Genomic DNA, 23,375 nt, shown 5'->3' with positions numbered 1-23,375 from the left:
AGCTGATAATAATTTATATTTATGCATTACTTTCAATAAATTCATCTCATAAAAAAATTAACCTTATTATTTGGGCAAGCATAATAATGGCATTTCATGAAAGCAGAGAATCGTTAAGCAAACGATTATGGACAAAACCGGCCTTGTGAAAGTGTAAACAAAAGTTTTATCTGTTCCTCAGTGAAGATAGAAAATATTTGCTCTGAGTTAATTAAATTATTATTTTTTGAATTTTGGTAAAGTTTTGCTTTGCACTTTTATATTTATTTAAAGATTTAATGCAAGCACTAAAGATGTGTTTGAAATTGATTTTCGAAGCTACAAGAAATCTTGTTAGGGGCGATAATTAAATTTTAATTTGTATTTTCCAAAACGACTGGTTCATCCTTACACCACCACATTTATACGGGGAAGATTAAAAGAAAAGAATTATCCCCTGTGTAGGAATTCATAAAAATAAATTGGGGAGAATTGATGGCAGCGTGAAGTTTAAAATTATGAAAAATATCTTGTAGATAATCTATCTACTTACTTAACCTAGTTATACAGAGCCTGACTAAGGCAGGGGCAGTTGCCCTGGGCCCCTACATCAGAGGGGCCCCACGTCGAATGGAAAGTTAACTTTGTTTCTTTAATGAACTTTTTTTTAAACAAAATATCAGTACAGTGTAAAATCAGTCAATTTTAGTTAGCTTCTTCATTAATCTATTGTATGAACGCAATCTATATTTAATAAATCCATGACTTTTTAAGGCGGAATTCAGCTAAATTTTCCCAATTACATTGGACAAATTTGGCCCATTAAAAGTCTAAGTTTTAACATATTGCAAAGTGTGATATGTTTACAAAAATACAGGCTTCAGATTGGATGGATTAATTGAGCCATCGTATTTGCGAAAATGTAGCTGAATTCCGCCCTAATGTCAGCAAGGATATGAATTTTTCGCAGATAGATAACAAAGTTAGCAATCAGAAGACTGCATTCAGCATGATGGACATAGAATTGTCAGAAAATCATAAATGGACAGAACGATATTTCGTCTGACCTTTAGGGGGATTTTATAGCTGTTTTAGGTTCCACTCAATTTTCTTGTTATCTATAATGAGGTGAAAAGTTTGAATACCTCCATAAAGTTCGGTTCTTCATTAGTGAAGTAGAGGGGGTCCCCAAAGTAGTTTTTGCCTGGGGCCCCAATAAGCCTAAGTTGGGCCCTAAAGTTATATCCATTTTTTCTGTTTGTTGTGTATACCAATTCTATAACAGATGTTTTTAATAAAACTTTTTCACAAAAACCTGAAGCTGTTTTTCTTTTAGAAGAGAAATGCTACATTATTTTTTTCATTGCTATAAATTTTTTTTTTTCCATCTGAAATTTATATTTTGTGTCCCACACATAATTTTTATGCTGTATGCATACTTTTTTTTTTTAAATAATGTTTTTGAATGAGTTAAATATTATAGAAAACTTATATTTGTTTCCTAACTATCACTTTCAATTTAAGAATAAAATTCAAATTCTGAAAATTTTCAGTTTTAGGAATGTTTTCCTATCAGACTAATTATTTACAATTTTTCTACATTCCACTATGTTGCATGTATATTAAGGATGGAAAGTCACTTGAATATATTTTGCTATGTGATTGTAATGATTTTTTTTAACAAAATCTTGAAAAGTTAAAAATTATGACCAAAAATAATAATAAAGCAGGTATAACCACCAGAAAGACTAAGTGTCAAATAGATACCATATACCTGCACTGGACAGGCAATGTTTTCTGATAAACCTTCGCCTGAATTTCATTAAAAAATTATCTGAGTAGTTTAAAATGATAAAACAAAATGAAGCAGAATTAAATTATTTAAATAACTTATTTTCTACCGTGACCCTTTTTTCTTGACGAATTACAATCAGGACAGTAAAAAATTGGCAAGGCAGTAAAAATTCTTTGATTAAAAAATATAAGGCTTAAAGGAAGGAAGTTTTATTTAAAGTCAAGCATATTTATTTAAAGGATAAAATCTAAATAAGCATCAAATGTTCCTTCAAGTAATTCAAATCTTCCTTTATATTACTGCTCTAGTCTAAGAAGTTATCAAAAATTAACTCCAGCTTTTCCTTCTATTAACTCTAACAATTAAAATGCTGGGCTATAACAAAAATAGCAAAATCAAAGCAGATAGGAAAAATAATCCTTCTCAATTCTTAAAACAAAAAGTGTTTGAAGAAATGAGAAAATTAACATGCTTGAATATAATTTTTAAAAAAATCAGCAGTACAGAATTTGTAGTTTAGTACAAAGTAATCTAGTTACAAAGTAATCTACTTCAAATTTCACTTTTCCATTTGTCTTTCAGAATATAAATTTGCAAGTTTTAGAATAGGGATGCACAATCTTTTTGAGTGAGGGACCACTTGCAAAGCAGGTTAACTAACGATATTTAGTCACTTGCATATTTGGTCACATTTGCGACAAGTATGATAATATTTATATAAATTTTTGTGTTCTAAGCACTAAATTTTTTTATCAAAATTAAGTCACATATTTGTAGAAAATTAAATACTCTCTCTCTATATATATATGAGAAAATATGCAAATTCTAAAAAAAAATTATTATAAGGAAAATATTTTAAGGAAAGAAGATTTATAGGGTTTAAGCAAAAATTAAACCAAAACCATTATAGTTCAAAAAAAGATTTAATATTTATTTACTATTATAATTCGATGCCCAGTGGCTGAGCGGTAGCGCTTCGTTCTGTCGTGCCACAGGTCATTGGTTCGATCCTCGGGCCGAGCAAGGTTGACTCAGACTTTCATCCCTTCAGTGGGTCGATAAATGAGTACCAAGTATGCTTGGGAACTAAACACTGGGGGTTCCACGTTCGGCTGACTACCTGACCAGAACATCTGCTCCTGCATCCCAGAGCCCAAGGTCAAGAAAACTGAGCTGGGCATAGTAGGCCTTGGCCCTCTATGAGCTGTCGCGCCACTGAGTTTAGTTTAGTTTACTATTATACTTCAGATATTATTTCTTTTTCTTGAACCATTAAAGGTTTTGTGAATTTTAAATAGGAAACTTTTTTTTTCCTTAAAAAACTCATTTAAGTTACGAAAAAAAATTTGAACAAAATATAAAAACTTGCATGTCATAATGACTTTGTAATTAAAGTAACAGAACTGTCAAGATCAGCTGGAAAAGCATCATAATAATGCTTACATATACAATAAAATCAGCACGAATAAAGCACGTAATTATTTAAATGTGTGATTTATAATTTGCATATCATAATAAAAATTGGAATTTTTAAAAATTTTGGGAACGCCCAAAAAATGGTTGAAGAATAACTTAGCAAAATCAAAGCGTGTCAAAAAGTGATTATTTGAATTTGGGATTTGATCGAGTGTCGTAATAATATTGTAGTAATAATGCGGGACTTTCAAAATCATGTGAAAAGCGTAGCAATAACTACCTTTAAAAAAAATAATTAATCATGATTTGCGATGGAATCTCATGACTCATAATATTGTGGTGAATGCATCGGAATTTTAAAAACCACATGGGAATTACTACTTATAAATGTGTAAAAAAATGAAACGTTAATTGGATTTACCTTGAAATTGGCAAAAATAAAGCGAGTCAAAAAGTAATTACTCAAAGTCACAATTCACGCAAAGCAACACGGAATCTGTGCAAATTGAGCACATTAGTAAGTGACGGTTCAAATAAGCGAAAGTTTTCAAAAAAAAATTTTATTTTTGAAAAATATAGAGGAAAATTCATTGTGTTCAGAAGTTCTCATGGGCCGCAGGTTGTGCACCTCTATTTTAGAACTTCTCAAATATATGTAAAAACTATTTCTCTTCTTCTTCTTCTTTCAAATCCCCATTTCTAGCCTAGCTAGACAAGGGCCATGAGATTGTTCACCTTCAAAAATTCTAAAACAAGTAAGGGTCTTTCAATTAGGTCTTGTTTTAAAAGACCGAGGCAGTCCAGTAGATGTTCAGGGGATGCCTGGGCCGAAGAGCACTTGGTACAGAGGGCAAAGCACTTTTCTCCTCCATAGTACCTCAGTGATTTCAGGTGTCCAGAGCGGAGACGTGTGATGGCGGTTTGAGACTGACGGTCTTTGTCAGCTGTCAAACAGCTACCCGGTCTGGTACCAATTGTGACTGGGTGGAGTGAGCCATGCTGATTTATTTTTGACTTTAGCAATAGAGAAGAGCTCTGAGGAGGTAAGAGACACTGGAGGCACAGTGGCCTCAGCTGCACCTGCCTTGGCAAGACTATCTGCCATTTCATTGCCTGATATATCTACGTGTGAGGGTATCCATTGTACAAAAGAAGAAAACTATTTCTAATAATGTATAGTAAAAATACGCTTTTATATTATTCTTTATTAAATCTGTTCAAATTCAAAATAAATAAACTGTGTCAACAATGTTTTTTCAAAAAATACTTTACCGAATATTAGGCAAAAGAGCAGAATATGAAATAGTGGCTGAATATTCATTACATCTTTAGTTAAAAATTTTATTTATTGGTGCAAATAATTTATGCAACTGAAATATTCTGAAGTTTACTATATTTTTATTAAGTAAACAGAAGACCATTTGAATTAGTTTGAAGCAACTGGAAAAAAAAAAATTTTGTACTTTGCGAGTAACCTTAATGAGTACTAACACTTATTTAAGAAATTTTTTGTACAACTATTATGATAATAAACAAGAGAATTTATTTTAAAATTATATATTTAGAAGTAAAAGGTTTAAATTATGTATTTAGAATTAATGCACATAGAGATTAATAGGCTATCTTATTTAATCTCTATGTTAAAACTCTTTTTCTTAAATTCATGATTTGAAAAATAAAGCTTTATAAATTTATATTTTAAAACTGAAATGTATTTTTCTAGGATGAAAGAGATTTGATATGATGGAATGCAATTCTACTCAACAGTTTGTAATTGTACCAGGTAAGTAACTCGACAGTGAAAAGGAAAACTGATTTTTTTTTTCCATTTTTATAGGGGTGAAAACAGTGTTAAACTTGTTCATTTGTTTAATGGCCATAGAGTTAATTAATTCACCCAGAAGAAAACTTATATTTTTTCTGATTTATAAATTCTTGCTAAGTGATTGAAAATTCCTCACTTTAAAAACGTATTACTTAAAAGATGTGATGTCTTTTTTTACATCTTTTTAGCATAATAATACATTGGTCAATATCTTAGTAACTTTGCTTGATTAAGCTTGCTTCAGATGCAAATTTTTTATGTAATTATAATTATTATGTAATATAATTTTAGATGCAAATTATTTATTGTAATCTTTAAAAGATGGGATGAATTTAAAAGATTTTTTCATCAAAATATAAGTATTAAAAGTTTGATGATTCTTGTTTTGTATTCTAAAATTTTTCATTCAGCTAAAAGTAATATTTGCTTAATTTCTTTTATTACGATTGCATACAAACTAAAATTATTTGCCTGATTCTATCTATTTCTATTAATCATGTTATCTTGTTTCACTTTGATTAACTAATCGCATGCTTGTACAATTACAATATTTAAAACTAAAATTGCTACGATGTTGTTACTGAGACTTGAGGAGGTTTGCATTCTGTAAGAAAAGTAACATATTTCTTTTCTAACCATGATTCATAAAATAAAAAAGTTAAATGGCTTAAATTATAAAATAGGTTATTTTGATTCGGCCAATTTAAGTAATAATATGCTCTCAAAGCAATAAAAACAAACAGTGGCTAACAGCAACACTTACTCTGAATAATTAAAACTAGAATTTACAAAAGACTCATTTTTGATAAACTTAAAATGTTTCAAGTCAATGCATGCGCTTTGAATGATATTATAACTAAAATAATATAAGAAACAGGTAAAAAAGGATAGTATATTTATTTGTGTTTTTTGCATTCTTTTCTATCTTCATATTTTCCTATGCAAAGTTACATATTATCTCTTAGAAAAATATCTTATGTTTTACATATATTTTGCTTTGCTTTCTTGTTGTTTAAAATGTCTTTAGAAAACATTAAATGCATTTAAATTTTATCAATTCATTTAGATACTAAAAGCACAGCAAGGAAAGTTGGACGACCAAGAAAATCTGATTCCGAAAGGTTAAATTTTATAGCTTTTTTATGTTGAAATGTTTTTATTATTGAATATCTTTTTTAGAATTTGCTTTGATCTAAAAATTAGGTGAAGTTAAAAAATTTCTCTCTTATTAATCAAAACAAAACATTAAGAAACTCCTTATAAAATAAAATTATCTCTATATTTGTATTATAGATTATTTTATCAATTTAAATTTATGTTCTTACAATTGAATGTTATAGGTATCTAAATCTTGCTTTATGTGAAATATTTCAGCACATCTAGGTTTTTGAAAAGAAACTTAATGCAGTTATAAAAATGTAAACACAGAGGGGAAAAAAAAAATTTTTTTCTCCATAATTAAGAATATTAAAATTTTATGGTTATACTGTAATTCATAGTTTCTGTGTAAAAACTTGAAAATATTTATTAAAAATCATCAAACTTTCTTGAATAAGGAAAAAGTTTTTAAACCAACCCGAATTTTTTTTGTCAGTTAAAAGCAGCATCTTGTTACTTGAGAAAAACTCTTAATAAATTAAATAACTCCCTTTTTTTAACAATTAGTAATAAAGACATGTTTAAAGTATTATTATAAGTTCTAGAATAATAAAAGAAATTAGGAGCAGTTTCAATGCAATTAACGAAATTAAATTTTTTCGAATTGATCAACATTTTTATTTCGTAATAACTTCTCTGGACTGGTGGATGGTGATAGAGCACCATCAAAATCAATACTCCATATTTTCAAAGCATTCATTCAGAAATAATTTTTTATTGTGTAATTCTAATGTTTATTAAATCACACTTGCTCCAAGAAAATTTGATGTTTTAAAGTTGCTGATTTTTTAAATCAGCATGTATACACTAAAAGTTATATAATTACTACATTTATGTTTTATTTAAACTGCTTTTTTACCTGTGATGTTTTGATTAACTTGAGCTACATTTTTTAATTTACAGAAGTCTTAAATTACATATTGTGGTTTAACTAACAGATTTTGAAATTAACGATACATCTCTTAAAAGTTTATAAAAGCTTTTTTAACTTTCAATATTATTTATAAATTGAAATATATTTAAAATTTATCCTTGATACTCATATCTTGTCCTTTAGACATGTTTTTAACATTTAATTCAAAAGTAATCTGAAAGAGACTATCAACCTTTACTTATACCTAAATCATAATAGAATATGGAGTAGGAACTGTTATAAAATTCTCCTGTGATGTATTTTACTCACCCCCCTTTTTTTTCTTTGAAAAGGGTCACCATTTTGTAAAATTAAATAAAAAATTACTCCGTATAACTTTTTTATTTGATTCTCAAAGGAAAAAGAAAGAAACGACTTTTTATTAAAATATTTTTTTAACATTTTCTGCGCCTTTAAAACTTTGTGTTTGGCTTTCTCCTTGAGAAGATGTTTCTAGGTAATATTATGTTTTTAACTCATTTATTTTTGAAGCCAAATTATCAAATTACTCCTTGAATTAAAAGCTAGAGAGTCACGTTACTTTGTTCAAATATATTTTTTTAAATTGTATTTTGAATTAATTGGACAGTGATTGCTGTGCAATTTCATTGTCCTTTGACAACTATCTAACAACTTATGCACAGATACTTGCTTCCAAGATCAACCTGCTGTGTTCAATAAAATTGCTTGCCAACTCGTCTAGACAAGATTTGAACCTTCTTTTTTTTGTCAATCACTAGTGACTATTTTGACTAACTTGTATTTTTTTTAACTAATTTTGTCAGCCAGACATATTACAGTCATACCAAATATATAACATCTTTACAAAGCAACATATAGAAGACACTGTATACTAGCAATAATATACAAAATTTTGAGAAGAAAAATGCTTCTCAATTTTTATGCCAGATATGACATTTTAACAGAGCAACATATAGACACTATACATAAATAATAGTCTTAAAAGTAATAAACTTTCTACTTGTGATTTTTAGTGGTTCTACTCAAAATGGCATCTCTATTTTCTAATCAAAGTTGAAGTTTTTTTTTTCTTCGTAAGATTCATTTTATCTAATTCTAGGTCTAATTTTAATTACTGCATTCCTGAAAAGAAAACACCTCTGATTCCTTTAAAAGCACCAGATGGATTATATTGGTGTAAAAAATGCCACAGACATTTTCAAAAGCCTCGTCAGTTTAATGTTCACATTTGTCTTTCTACTGAAAGTCAGGTAAGGTGCAAATTTAAGTTATTTCTTCCTTACACTTTTTTAATATAAAACAAAATACTTCTTACTGAACATAAACACAAATTATCTTTAAAACATTATATACTTTTAAAATTTTCTTTATTCAAAATTTCATTATAAATATGAATTATTTGTTTTTTTTATAACCGATATAGATAAGCTTTTAAGTTTAATATCTTTATTGATAACATATGTTATATTGAAACAATATTCAATTTCAATTTTAAATTTCTTATTGTGTATTTTTTATTTATATTATTTCAATCAGTGTGATTTCTCTATTCTTCAGTGTTAGTATTTTAATTGTTTTATAGCTTATCCCTGAAATATTTTACTTAAAAATTATTTCCTTGTCATTTGATCTCAGTTAGTGTATTTATTTACATCTTTAATCATTTTTGAGACTATCCCTTATAGAAATAATTTTTTTCTTTAATTTTAATAATAATTTTATTTTACCAATGACATCATTGTTTCTTGTAAAAGTGAAATTAAAGTTTAAAAAGTCATGGTTGAGTATGTGTAACTTAATAACTATGCTTAGAATTTCTACAGTATTCTTAACAACTTTAAACTTGCTACTTTTCTATTTCTGTCATAATTTCATGTCACATCAGTTTCAAAGTAAAAACATTTAAGATGTTTACTATAATGTATTAATCTTTTATCTTGTGCTTTAGTACATAAATCATTTTTATTTAACATTAATTTAAGCTTATTAGGCTTTTTTTAGTAACCTCTTTTTCTCCATATTTTTGTAATTTATCATAAAAATGTTGTATTATTTGAAATTTTTTGAGTTTAAAATGCTGTAATTTTTAATGCATTTAATATTACTTTTATTTTGCCACTTTATATTTGTTTTCATACTCTGAATATTAACAATACATTTTTTTTATAAATTGTGCTTTAAATATTGGTATAATTTTTTGACATACCTGTTTTTGTTTTTTTTTATTTATTTATTTTAATGACCCCTTTACCCTCAGTTATATATTTTTACAAATTAAATTTCTTGAATTGAAAATACTTTCTACATTAGCAGTTATGGACAAGTTTGTAGAAAATTTTTATTTTTATTACACAACTTTCTCATTGAATATCAAGGAAGAGATTATTTATACTGGTAAAACAACAAGTGGAAGAAAGTATTTTAGCATTACAAATCCTCCATCATTTAATGCAAATTTGAATTCAATTTTTCTCTTACCATACGAAATACTATTTAAATTTTTTTAATTGAATATTCTAACTCTATTTTACTCTTAAAGATATGTATTTTTACTAATGTTTGTATTCATTTTATGTTCTTATAACAATCATAAATTGTTATTTGTTTGTATTGTACAATTCATTTGCTTCAATAATTTACTAATATCGATTAGTGTGTAAATAATTAAGCTTAATTAGCTGTAAAGGCATGCTGATTAGAATTAGAAAGTCAATTTTAATTAAACTTTAAAAAAAATCATCAATATTTCTACTTTACAAGTATGTAGTATCAAATTAAAAAATTTATTATATTTTAGGATGAAGTCATGGAGGATTTAGAAGATGATAGGGATACAACTGCAGATTTTAAAGTATCTATGCATGTCCATAAATATCCTTGGTCTCGAAGAAAAAGGGCTCAAACAGAAAAAATAACAGCCAAAAAACTTGACCCAATGAATAATGAAACTACTGGTAATGATGTTCATGATTCATATATTAAAATAAAAGATTTTAGGTAGTATTTTTGAGTAAATATTATTATTAATTTTTCATTTGTTTGTTATAGCTTTTTCTTTTGAAAAGGACAGTATATAATTACAATGTAAAAAAAAATGTATTTTAAAAAGTTGTTTACTATTTAAATTTATATTAGTGAAAAATTTTTATTTCTCTATTTTCAAGTTTAAAAATTTACTTATTTGTTCTGAAAATAAATATATATATATATATATATATATATATATATATATATATATATATATATATATATATATATATATATATATATATATATATATATATATATATATATATATATATATATATATAAGTGCAATAAATATTAATTCATTCATGTTAAATCTTTGATGATAATAATGATTTTATTGTAGAATTTAAGAGCAATGAAATTTGATTTTAAAACACATTACCTCTTTCTTTTTTTTAATTAAAGTAAAAAAAGACTTTTGTAAATAATGTAATTTGAGTCTAATGAAAAATTAATATGTGGCTTTGAAAACTTGATTTGCATTTTTTTTATTTTTTTACCTGCACCAGTTTTCTGATAAGCTTGAAAGATTACCAAGCTTATTAATTTCTTTTTTTAATTTCATTCTGGTAATGTTTATCTAAACTTGAATGTTCTATCTGAGAATGTGTGGTCAAATCTTTTTATAACTTTCTTCTTAACCGAGAAAATTTTTCGATTCAATTATCTTCAAAACTAATAAACATGTTTGAATGAAATATAAGTTGTTATAGTACGAAAAAAAATTCCCCCAATAATTCAAAGTCATGATCATATGTAACTCTTATTTTAGTCATAAGGCATAAAACAGGGATCACAGAATCGATCAAGAAAAAATAGCACATCATAAATTATGGTCTCTTCTCACAGTCAAGTTAGATTTCATTCTGGAAATGAGGCATTTTAGGAGATCCTGTGGCAATTGGTTTAACTTATTCAGTAACAAAATTTTCATGCCATGAGTGGTTGTCACTGATTGCAAGTTCCAACTGCCTTCCTCTAAACATCTCAGGCAGGCTCTATAGTATTGATTTCTGGAAATCTGTCTGATTAGTCTTTCAGCTGATATCTTAATTTTTTATAAAATCATTGAGCAAATGAGCACAATATAATTGTGTATTGTTCATTAAAATGAGATCAGTGACAACTGTATTCTTGAAAATGTGACCATAAAGCTCTTAAGAACCTCTACTACTATAAAGAAATTTTTTTTAAACATTGAGAAAGTAACAGATTTTTGCTTCTCTCCATTTGAAACGTAAGCCTTGAACTCCTCTTTGCCCTTTTAAATCAATATTATGAACTTGAGTTACATCAGTGATCCACTAAATGGATTCAGAGTACTTATGTGTTTAGTCTGTGTTGAAATTTTAGAGTCATAAAAATTAAGACTGCTTCCCTTCCTAGAAGACCTTAAGTGAAAATAACATAATTTTGTTATATGCTCCATAAACCAAGAAACTTTCTATGGTTTTCTAATGCAATGAGACTTCATTTTCCCCTACGAAGTTTATCATCTTCAGAATATAATAAACTTGAGATACCTCATTTGTCTTCCCTTTTTTCTACTTCACTTTTATTTCTTTTTATTTTATATCAGCACTCTAATCATTGTAAAGTGAGAAAAATTATTCAAATGTATATTAAAGCTAGAATTAGAAACTGTATCCCCTTTATATGAAGCACATAGAATATTTTTATACATTTTTTTTGTAATATTACATTGTTACAACATCTGTGTTTGAAAAAAATTTCTATTACACTATTTTATGTTTTACCCAATATGATTGTAAATAATAGTTTTACATTTTTATTTCTTTATTACAATTTTTGAAACGCATATTATATTTAAATATTTCAATTTTCTTATTTTCAGAATGTCTTGAAGGAGATTCACTGGAAAAAGTTGCTAAAACAGTATCAAATTGGAGAGATGAACCATTGTATGTTCCACTTTTCAGTTCAGAAAGTGAGAAGGAGGCTTTTGAGAAACATTTAAAAACCATTGACTACAGTTGCGTTGATGTTTTATTCAATAAGCTTGAAATTAAATCCAAAGTTTTATTCAATAAAAGAAGGAAGCTAGATTCTGGCATGAAATACATGTGCATTACATGTGAAAAAGTATTTTTTATTCAGTTTTATTTATGCTTTTAAAGTTTTAATATTAGCTTACTTTAATATATTTTGTTTGAAACTGTTAGTCCCAAAATGACCAATATTTTGACAAATTAATTAAAGGAAAGCAGAAGCAAATAAAAATGTATGATTTGCTACATTATGCTTAAAAAAGCATGTTTTTCTTCCCAAGTCTTAAAACTAGTTACAAAGTTTATTTTTAGATGGTACTTCTAATGGAACAACTCTTTTTCAGAAAAATGGTGACTATTTAAAAAGATATTGTTTTCAAACAAGCAGGTAATGTGAAAAATAATTATGAGATTAAATATATCGCAATTTGAAGAACCACATGGAAGTGGCCAAAAAAAAAAAGAACTGCTAAATTATCTATTCGAAGAGAAATTCAATTGTCGCGAAACGAGTGTGTCAAAAGTGATAGCTAAAATTCAAAACCGTATGTGGTAATTACATTACAATTTCTTACAGGATTTGAAAAACCATGTGGAAATGGCTTAAAAAACAGTAAATGCTTACAATGAAAAAATAGATAAATATCTAATAAATGATCCGAAAAAGCATACAGATTTATGAGGGAACAGTTGTAACTCTAGTGTGTTAGAAAATTACTCAAATTCGAAATTCAAGTGTCTTAATATCAAACTTAAAAATATTGGAACTTGGAAAATCATGTGGATATTGTAAAAACGATAAATATGCTGAACAAACTATAAGAAATTGATGTGGATTTAAGATGCACCAAATCACGACTAAATGTCTTCTTTAGAGACGAAACAAAACCCGTAATTGCCAAAATGTGAGGGCTGAAAAAGAATTCTTTTTCCAAAATAATTTGGAAGAGACTGTTGATTTTTGTAAAAGAAATGATTTGCAGCAGCTCGTCTAATAGTGTGCAACGCAATGCACTTAGCTGCAGACATGCCCCTTCATTGTGTAAACTGCTCGGGGGGAAAACTAAATTTAACAGGGTTACCACTCCACAGGGAAAACCTGGAAAATGCAGGGAATTTAAAAATCATCTAAAATAACAGGAAAAATGCAGGGAATTTTGATTTTTTCTTTACATACTGGGAAAATACAGGGAATTTTGTTTACTATTTTTGTGTTTTAAAAAATGGTGACCACTCAAAGCGTAATCTATGGGATATTTAACCATTATATTTCAGCTATACTAAACTATTTCATTTACTATAGCATTATTTAAGTGTGTTCAGCTGTCTTTCCAGTAATTAAAACTAATAAATAGAGTTAGCCCAATATAGTTCACACAAGAGCACTGTAATTGTTGTTTCCTCCTAATATATTGTGTATAATATGTACAGGGAAAGCACAGGGAATTTTTTTTCCAGATTTGAGTGGCAACCCTGTTTAAACATTGAATATATGAAAAAAAATAAATGTAAATAATGTAATATCTGTTTGCGTGATAAGGCATTGTGCAATTTTATGAAGCGTGTCTGGGAAAAACGGATTACTAAATACTGCACCTTTTTTGTTTTCATACCTATCAACAAAAAAATAGCTCTAATTTTTGAACTTCATTTGTTAGTGGTCAGTATTTCTTCTAGAAACAATTTAAATTACAAGTTAATAGACAAGAGTCTTCTAGAAATACTGACTGATAAGATAGTAAACAATTTCTTAATTACTTTGATTTATGAAGAATGATTGTCCGAAATTATTTTTAAAAAATTTGTGTTTATTTTATTATTATAAATGCATCCTTTTCTGTGGTAACGCTATCCTTGCATCTGCTAGGCATCTGCAATCTCTCACTAAAAAACTAAAAACCTTTTTTTGCAGATTTTTAACAGCTTGTGTCATATACGCATGCATTGCTTGACTCATACGGACCTAAAACCATTCACTTGTCCAAAATGCCCATACAGATGTAATGTCAAAGCTGCCTTATATACCCATATGAGAACCCATACTGGTAATTTGTTTACTTGTTCTCAATGCAATTTTCAAAGTACTAAAAGAAGCCATCTATTGGACCATGAGGTATTTGGTTTTACAAATGCTTAATGTAAAATACTACATTATATAGAAAAGAATATGATTTTTTATATATATTTATATTTCAGCAAACTCACTCAACTGTTCCTGTCTCTTGCCAACTTTGTAAAAATATGTACAAGAACTTAAAATCATTGATTTTCCATGTTAAAAAATATCATGCTAATGCTAGTGGTAAAAAGTATGTCAAATCATTGTCTTCAAAACAAATAATCAAATGTGAATTCTGTGGGAAAACATTTTCTTCTAATTCAAAATTTGAAACACATACAAAATATTTGCATTCTAATAATAACAGCAATTTAGAACAATTAAGTAATCAAAGTGCTTGCCAAAAAGAACTTGAAAACTCGTTAAATAATATAAATACATCTGGTCATCAGATTTTATCTGAATCTAATGTTTGTATTGATGATCCTCCTGAAGTCATACTAAGCAAACAACTTAATGAATTAGAATCTGAAAGCTCATTTAATAACAGTTGCACAAGCTTTGAAAACCTTATTTGTGACAATACATCTGTTATTCCTACTTCTGCATCAATAGGTAGTCAAAACCAACAAGAAAACTCTTTTGAAGTTTCAGATGTGGCATCATTCCAAAAATTACCTCTTTTGTTAGATTGCAGTGTTATGCTTGAACCATTAGATGACCAACTAGTCAATTACCATCAGTATATTTATAAGTGTTCCGTCTGCAGTCAATCCTTCTCTTCTAAAGCCGTTCTGGAAAATCATGAAATTCTTGACCATTCTTCCAGAATATCATCAGAACAATTGCAAACACAAGAAGTGAACCAAAAAATGTCTAAGAATGCGTTTGAAAACATAGATTTCACAGACACACAAGCTTTATCATCCCTTTTGAATTGCAGTGTTAGAATTGAACCATTAAATGAACAGTTAGTAATGTTGAATAATCTCTTGCAGCAAAAAAGTGCTCAGAATATGGAGATTTTTGATAATGTATATCAACAATCAGAATCTCAAACTATTCTTAACTCTAATACAATGTTGAGTAAACCTATGTCTGTACCTACCACTCCAGAAAAGTATCCACCCATCAATAATGATGCCTTCTCTTCAAAAGTAATTCTGGAAAATCATTCTTCTAATGATCCATCGGAACAAATAGAAACACAAGAAGTAAACCAAAACATGCCTGAAAGTACATTTCAAGACATAGGCACTCCAGCTTTATCTTCTCTTTTAAAATGCAGTGTTATTATAGAACCATTAGATGACCAGTTAGTAATGTTGAACAATCTGTTGCAGCAAAAAAATGAACAAAATGTAGAACTTTTTGATAATGTATATCAACAGTCGGAATCTCAAAATATTCTTAACACTAATACAATGTTAAGTAAAACTGTACCTGTATCTACCACTCCAGAAAAGTTAATACAGACCAACAAGTCAATATCTTCAGAACCAATTCTGGAAAATCATTCTTCTAGTGTTTCATCAGAACAATTGAAAACCCAAGAAAATCTGAAAACACCTGAAAATACATTTGAAAACATGAGTTTCACAGAAACACCAGCTTTATCATCGCTTTTGAACTGCAGTGTCAGGATAGAACCACTGAATGATCAGTTAGTAGAATTATTGTTAAGCAATTTATTGCAACAAAAAAATAATGATCAGAATGTTAAAATGTTTGATAGTGTATTTCAGCAATCCGAATCGCGAAACATTCTGAATTCTAACTCAGTTTTGAATGAAGCTCTTTCACCCTCCACCAGTCCAGAAAAGATACTACCCATTAACAATGTTGATCAATTCCACCTTGGTAATGCTTCTATGTTAGAAAATTGTCACAATAAACTTGATATTCTTGACGAATGTTTAAGGCAATCAAATATAGCAGATCCTAACATGACCGAACAGCGCTCTACAACTTTTAAGATGTCAGAAATGTCACTAAATTTCTCTAATAACCAACTTATGTTGCAATCGTTATCTGAAAATTCAAGTGAACTTTCTAAAACAGTTCTTCAAGTAGATTCTGAGCAAAAATCAGAAGAGATCAAGCTTTTTGAAAAATGCCGGAAAGCTCCAGCTTATGTTTGTTGTGTATGCTCCAGCATTTTTATTTGTACGTCAACTTTAAAAGCTCATTTAAAGGAACATGTTAACAAGAACAATAATCAAACATCTCTTGTTGAATATCCTGTAAATAGCTTTAAATCAGAGGACTTGACGACTGATGATTCTTCTCTCAACAATGTTTGCAGTGTATTGCAAGGTAATGCATGCAAAATATTTCTTTAAAATTTTACTGATATTACTCACAACTATTTTAACAGTATTCAAATTCTGATTGTTTAAAAAACTAAGTACAAAAAAAAATTGCCTAATCATAGCATGTTTTCATTTTTATTCGAATTATAAAAAAAAAACGAATTATAAAAAAAAAAGTGAAAAACTTTTTGTCTTATTTATTTAAGTTAAAATTATGAATTTATCTGCTTTGTACCAGTCTAATTTAATTCTTTTCAAATCTTAGTTATTTATTTTTTTGAGAAATTTTTAAAAATTGACAAAAGTTATATCAATGCTAAGCATCTCTCAAAACTACTTCGCAAGTGCTAAAATATTTTTACATATTTATTTTAAACTATGAGTGAAGAAAATTGGTTGATTATTTCAAGAGCAATGAAAACTTAAAAGTACAACTTTTAATTAAAATGATACGTTTTCTAATGACTTTTCAAAGAAAATATTTAGCTATTTTATTAGGATATTATTATGAAGGTCTTAACATTTTTTATAGTGAGAGAGGAATGAATTCTGTGCAATGTCAGTGAGCATGTTATCTTAACAAATTTTCAAATTTTATCTGAAAAATTACTATTAACTATAATGTTTATTAAAACATCACCTACACATCAAAATTCTAATTAAGTCATCCCCTTATAAACCATTCGGAATGGAATAAAATGAATAAAAAATAGACAACAAGATAATGGTTGGGAGAGGATAAAGTCAGCAATCGATAGATGGTTAACCTATAGGATAGGAACTACAAAATTTCCATGTACTGCTGCAAACACTTATGTGATTTTCCATTCTCTTCTCCTCATTCTCTCTTTTTTCCATGTTTTTTTTTTTTATCCATTTTTAATTCTTTTTTCTTTTTTTTTTCATGATATTTCTCCTACTCTGTTCCTATCTGATTTTTTTCTCATTTATTTTTTTACTGTTCATATTTCTGAGATTATATGTTTGATGAGGGTACCTCCTATCAAAGTTTTAACAAATATTCTTATTTGTAACCAGTTTTAATTCTGCTGCAAAAAAAAAAATTTTTTTTTCACCTACCTTATATTATTTTAAATCTTAAAGTTTGAACAAGATACTTTCAAATTCGAAAACCTGTGTAACTCAATATATTACTGTAAATTTCTAGAGATACAAAATAGATGTCATGCTCGTCTTGCATTGAGAATTATTGAAAATCTCACTGAAGAACTTAACTAAGTTATAATAAGGAATTATACAACATATAAAAGTACAAATAATGAATTTAACTAAGATAGACAGGGTACATTATCTCAGACATTTAGTACTAAGGGCATCATCATCATCAGTCTTAACCCTGATAATGATGCACAGTGAGTTCAATCAGTTTCAAGATGATCTGATTATGTGCGGAATCCAACTTTTTCTGCAATTTATGTAAATAATGTGCTGATTAACAGTTTCTGTATCTTTAAAATTCATAAGTTTGCTTCTGTCATTCTATCAAATCTTTTTTTTTTTATTGCATTGTCTTGATTCTTTAGATACGAAAAAATAAATAAATGACTGTGTTGCTACAATATGCATTACATATTTCCTAGCTTTTAAAATTTCTTTATTTTCTTGGACTTATTTTTTTAATCATTCTTAACCGAATTTTAATTAAATTAAATCAATTAATTAATTTTTATTACATTATATAAAAAGTGAATATAAAATATTTTATTCTTTTTTTAACAATCAATGTAATGCCTAACTTTTTATTTTAATACTAATGTAAGACTCATTAATTCACTATCTCAACTAAATCATAAACAAAAATCTATTTATAATTCTTTATTTTTTACTACAAAAAATTTTCAGTTTAGTGGTTATACTAATTCTCATCTTTTTTACGATTCGCCTTCGTCAAATTATTTTCAAATTTGATATTGATTATGGGGGGTTGGCTTTATTTTTGGCTTTGTTATCTATTAATGACGTGTTAATTTCCTTAATTGTTATAATATTTTATTCTTTTTGTCATATTTTTTATAGTGATACATGATTTATTCTATCAACTAAAGTGTTGATTATTTAATTGTATTGACATGATTTTTTAGATAAATTAAATTAAGCGAGCAGAAATGTTGCTGTTGTTCCAACAAAGATCTTATTTTCTTTTTAATGAGTGCCTAGCAGGTAATGTGCAAATTTCCTAGGTAGTTTATAGATCAAGTAGATAAATTCGGAAATGAAACAATTTTTTGGCACTTTAATGAATCACCCTAATTGATATGCACTTTAGCTAGTCAGTAGAATAACTGATTTCTGCACTTTGACGGTAATATACTCATTACAACTATATTTGAAACATTATCCATAATTTAGATTAGTGGTTACCAACTGGCGGCCGCGGACCTTATCCAGCCCATGAAACCTTTTTTTTGTGGCCCGCGAACTAAAATATATTAGTTGTCATTTTTTGCTGAAAATTTTCGTAAAAAATCTATATGGGTTTAAAATACTTTTCTTTCGTTTAAAAAAAAAAAAAAAAAACTAATTTCTTCGTTTATGTGAAATTTATCATACCAACGGTGCAGAAATTTTTTTTTCTCAGGTTTTGAATCCAAGGAAATATTTATTCTAATACAAACATAATCGTGTATGTTGCTCTTTTTTTATTTCGTTTTTTTTTTTTTTGAAGTATTTTGTGAATATAATTTAACATGTGCATATCAGAAATGTTTTCGCAAAACATTTTCCAATTTAACTTTTTCAAACCGCTTATTTTGGTAGAAATTATTTACATTTGCAAGTTTTAAAACGCATAAGGGAGGTAATGAATATCATGTTTTGATAAATGAATATCATGTTTTGATGAAGTTGCGGCCCGCCATTTAACTGGTGTTTTTAATTGCTACCTGTGACCTCATGTAAGTTGGAAAACCCTGATTTAGATGATCTACTGATCAAGAATTCAGACGTTCTTTCTGTCACTGAACATTACTTTCTCAGAATATTCTTTCTATTTTTGAATGGCAAGTAACTATCTAGTCTTTTGCCACTCAGTGTTAAAATATATATATCTTAGGTTTCTTTGTTATTATTTTCTTATTTATAAAGCTACTTTCCAACTGTGCAATATATTTTTAAGCTTTTAAATTTCAATAAATTAATTTTTAAATATGTTTTTTATTTTAGAATCATCCAATTCTGATGTTGAAAATGAGTTAGAAAAACTTTATACTTCTTCACTTCATAAAAGGTGGTATTTGCCCGAAGTCAGTGTTGTCTTGGAAAATGATCAATCACTTATTGATTCCTTTTTGGATGAATTTCCTATGAATGACAAGTTCGATGACCAAGAAAACTTGCCACTTGAAAGCGTAATATTTTCATGAGTTTATTATGGAAAAATTACCCTAGCTTTCTTTGTAAAACATGAATACAGTATTATGCGCTTGTTGGGATCCTGTTATAGAAGGGGCTGAAAGTAAAATACGTAGTTGCAATGCTGCTCAAAATTTCATGCTTTAAAAAAAATTTAAACAAGTTTTTTTCATTTGCTAAGGATTAATAATTAATTTTTTTTAAAGCTTGTTTTTAACTTAGCTCTACATAAATCAAAGATAATTTATTACTATTATTTTTTTATTTGTCTGAAATTATTGAGAGGGACATATCCTTACTTTCCTTGTGCAAGTTATTTTTAACCAGAGTAAGACCAGGATTATCAAACTTATTTGTAACTGGCCCTAATTCAGATTATAGAGGTAACACAGTTTTTTTTTTATTTAATTTTGTGAATTAACTCTGAAAATTGAGGTTTTTTCTCTATTAATAGGGTAGGTATTGAAAATTTTCTCCAATAATATTTAATTCTATGCAGTATTTAATTTAACAACCATTTATTAAATGTCTTTTTGACAAATATGTATAAATATATATTTTTTAAATAAAATTAGCTTGTACTATTGCTCCAGATTGCTCCCCCTTTTTTTTTAATTAAATCATTTGTACAAAGCAGCATCTATTTCCAAATCGTTAACTGATTAAGGTTGATTTCATTGATTTTTATTTCTGTATAAGATTTCTTCTGATTCCATTTTTATTACAATATATGTTTTTCCAGTACTGAGTGCTTCTTTTTAACAGAAAGGAAAAGCATGTTAGTTAAATTGAAATACACTAATGAGGAAAAAAGAAAATTACAACTTTCAGATGTCTTTAGGAAAACCAAAGCAACCAACCAATAAAATATTTATTTGTTACTCATACAAAATAATCTCTTCTATGGCTTATGATTTATAGCTTTATGGCAATATTTTAAAATAAACCTATTTGTTCCTATCATTCTTTTTATAGAACAGTTCCTTTTAAAAAAAAGGGGGGGAGTGGTAGACTAAGTATTTCATTATTCGAGTTCATTTTCAGAAAAAAGATTGTTCTGCCTTCGTTAACAGAACAAGTGCGATGAATGTCGCAAATTTATTTTGGCATTGCATACCAACCAAATATTTCAAAAAATTTTTGATAAAATTAAGTTAAAACTGTTTTTGTTTTCTCTAATTTAGTTTAAATTAGTCATTTAAATTTTAAGTACTCTATTTTAGCAAAGCAGCTAATTTATCATATAATGTACTAGTAGTTTTATCTTCTAAACTTTCAAGTGTGGAGCATTCAAATACTAACATTTTAAGGTATGCTCTGCAAATTTGTTTTAGTATTCTTTTATGCTGTTGCAGATTAATATAAATTTTTCTGCCAATTGGGTTCTATCTGCCATTATATAATTTAGTTTAAATTAGTCACTTAAATTTTAAGTACTCTATTTTAGCAAAGCAGCTAATTTATCATGTAATGTACTAGTAGTTTTATCTTTTAAAACTTTCAAGTGTGGAGCATTCAAATACTAACATTTTAAGGTATGCTCTGCAAATTTGTTTTAGTATTCTTTTATGCTGTTGCAGATTTATATATATTTTTCTGCTAATTGGGTTCTATCTGCCATTATATAATTTAGTCATTTAAATTTGAAGTACTCTATTTTAGCAAAGCAGCTAATTTATCATGTAATGTACTAATAGTTTTATATTTTAAAACTTTCAAGTGTAGAGCATTCAAATACTAACATTTTAAGGTACTATGCTCTGCAAATTTGTTTTAGTATTCTTTTATGCTGTTGCAGATTTATATATATTTTTCTGCTAATTGGGTTCTATCTGCCATTATATAATTTAGTTTAAATCAGTCATTTAAATTTTAAATTCTCTATTTTAGCAAAGCAGCTAATTTATCATGTAATGTACTAGTAGTTTTATCTTTTAAAACTTTCAAGTGTGGAGCATTCAAATATTAACATTTTAAGGTATGCTCTGCAAATTTGTTCTAGTATTCTTTTATGCTGTTGCAGATTAATACAGATTTTTCTGCTAATTGGGTTCTATCTGCCATTAGATATTAATAATATAATTATTTATATATTTTTATCTGAAGTGATAGTACAATGCTTTTTTAAAACTTAAATGGTAGCTGATGAAGCGAAATATCTTCTTGGTTTGTACAAATATATCGTATAAATATGTTTTTGTACTACACCTTTTTTCTCCTATGTGTTTTCATTTATAAACTTTTTGTGACCTAACATAGATCGGTTAGGGGAAAAAAAGTGTGCTGAAAGTTCGAAATATTGAGGTTTTACTATATTTAATAATTTATAATACTTGAATGATGACAGCGTTATTATATTTTAAAAAAATGATATTTAATCTAGTTTGGATCTAGTGAAGGAATTGATCATGAATTATGATTAAATTTGTTTCGTTATTTTATGGGATCTATTTTTGAACCCAATATAATTGTTGGTAGTTGCTGTTGGTTATTATATTTATTTGAACTTTTTTTTTTAATCTAAAAAAGAAAAATTCAAAGTGCTTTTTTATAACAATATACAGGATGACCACTACAGGGAAATAAGGCAATTTTATCAATCTTGAATTTTAACTCAAATACAGGGGAAGAAGTTGGGAAAATGAATTAATTTTAGATAGAGGTACCTGCAAATGCAATTTTTTTTCTTCCAAAATTACTATCATTTAGTTGTTTTTTTTTAAATTGTTTATCTTTAATTCTAATTGCAAGCATAAACATTTTGTAATATATATATTCCATTTATATGAATATAGCATAGCTGAAAAGTAAATAAGGAAATGTATTCCTCTGGTTACAAAAATAAGGGAAATTCGATAAAATCATCTAGATAAATCAGGGAATTTTTTGTTTGTGACCATCCTGATCTATAAATATGTTCTGCCAATTTTTTTACAATTCTTTTTTGGACAATTCCACTGTGATAATATTTTTATTTTGTAAATATTATTTGAATACATATAAGTAAGATGTGCCAAAACTTTCTGATAGTTGATTATTTTAATTTAATTATGCAAGCAACTGCTACGTTGTAGGCAGTTTAAGTCATATCTTTGTTAAGTTTTGTTCTTATTCAAATTTCATTTCTAATGTGATAAATAAAACATTTATTCTACTTACTTTGTCTTTTTGATATTTCACTATTTTGGATTTTTTTTTTCAGAGTTGACCATCAAAATTGATCTTTTTGACAAAAATAAAATAAAAATTTAGCAAGTAAATCCAACTTTTTACGTAAAAATTTGTCCCCAAATTTGAATATTTCATTTCTTTTCATTGCCAACTTTTGACTTGGAAAAAAAAGGTATTAGATGGCAAAATAATTCTGCAATTCTAACTTTTATACAAAAATATGTCCTCAAATTTGCATGTCCTCATTATAAAAATGTTGAGCCCTAAGGATATTTTAATCACAATTGTTTACTAATTATTTTTTTTAAAAATATATTTCATTCTATATTACTTTGTGACAATGTTTTTTTTTTA

The 23,375-nt window shown here is 27.4% G+C and overlaps 1 protein-coding gene across 1 annotated transcript; it reads left to right on the top strand.

The window, feature by feature from the left end:
- The first annotated feature begins 124 nt into the window (after positions 1 to 124).
- Positions 125 to 20,589, top strand: LOC107437707 (uncharacterized). Its single transcript, XM_043045988.3, has 9 exons — positions 125 to 236; positions 4,914 to 4,973; positions 6,082 to 6,136; positions 8,168 to 8,318; positions 9,866 to 10,022; positions 11,954 to 12,201; positions 14,020 to 14,220; positions 14,304 to 16,482; positions 19,662 to 20,589. The coding sequence occupies exons 2-9, from the start codon at positions 4,931 to 4,933 to the stop codon at positions 19,859 to 19,861; spliced, it is 3,234 nt and encodes a 1,077-aa protein (XP_042901922.2). The 5' UTR covers positions 125 to 236; positions 4,914 to 4,930; the 3' UTR covers positions 19,862 to 20,589.
- The last annotated feature ends 2,786 nt before the right edge of the window (positions 20,590 to 23,375 follow it).

Source organism: Parasteatoda tepidariorum, chromosome 9 (genome assembly GCF_982258835.1).
Source record: "Parasteatoda tepidariorum strain Cologne lab strain chromosome 9, Ptep-v5.0, whole genome shotgun sequence".
Taxonomy (NCBI): domain Eukaryota; kingdom Metazoa; phylum Arthropoda; class Arachnida; order Araneae; family Theridiidae; genus Parasteatoda; species Parasteatoda tepidariorum.
Note: the sequence above shows the minus strand (reverse complement) of the source record. Positions and strands in the feature narration are given on the sequence as shown.

Excerpts from the sequence above, each read along its gene's own strand:
- LOC107437707 (XM_043045988.3), top strand. The coding sequence starts at position 4,931 with ATGATGGAATGCAATTCTACTCAACAGTTTGTAATTGTACCAG. Across the intron at positions 8,319-9,865 it reads GTCTTTCTACTGAAAGTCAG|GATGAAGTCATGGAGGATTT; the intron begins GTAAGGTGCAAA and ends ATTATATTTTAG. Across the intron at positions 16,483-19,661 it reads TGTTTGCAGTGTATTGCAAG|AATCATCCAATTCTGATGTT; the intron begins GTAATGCATGCA and ends TTTTTATTTTAG.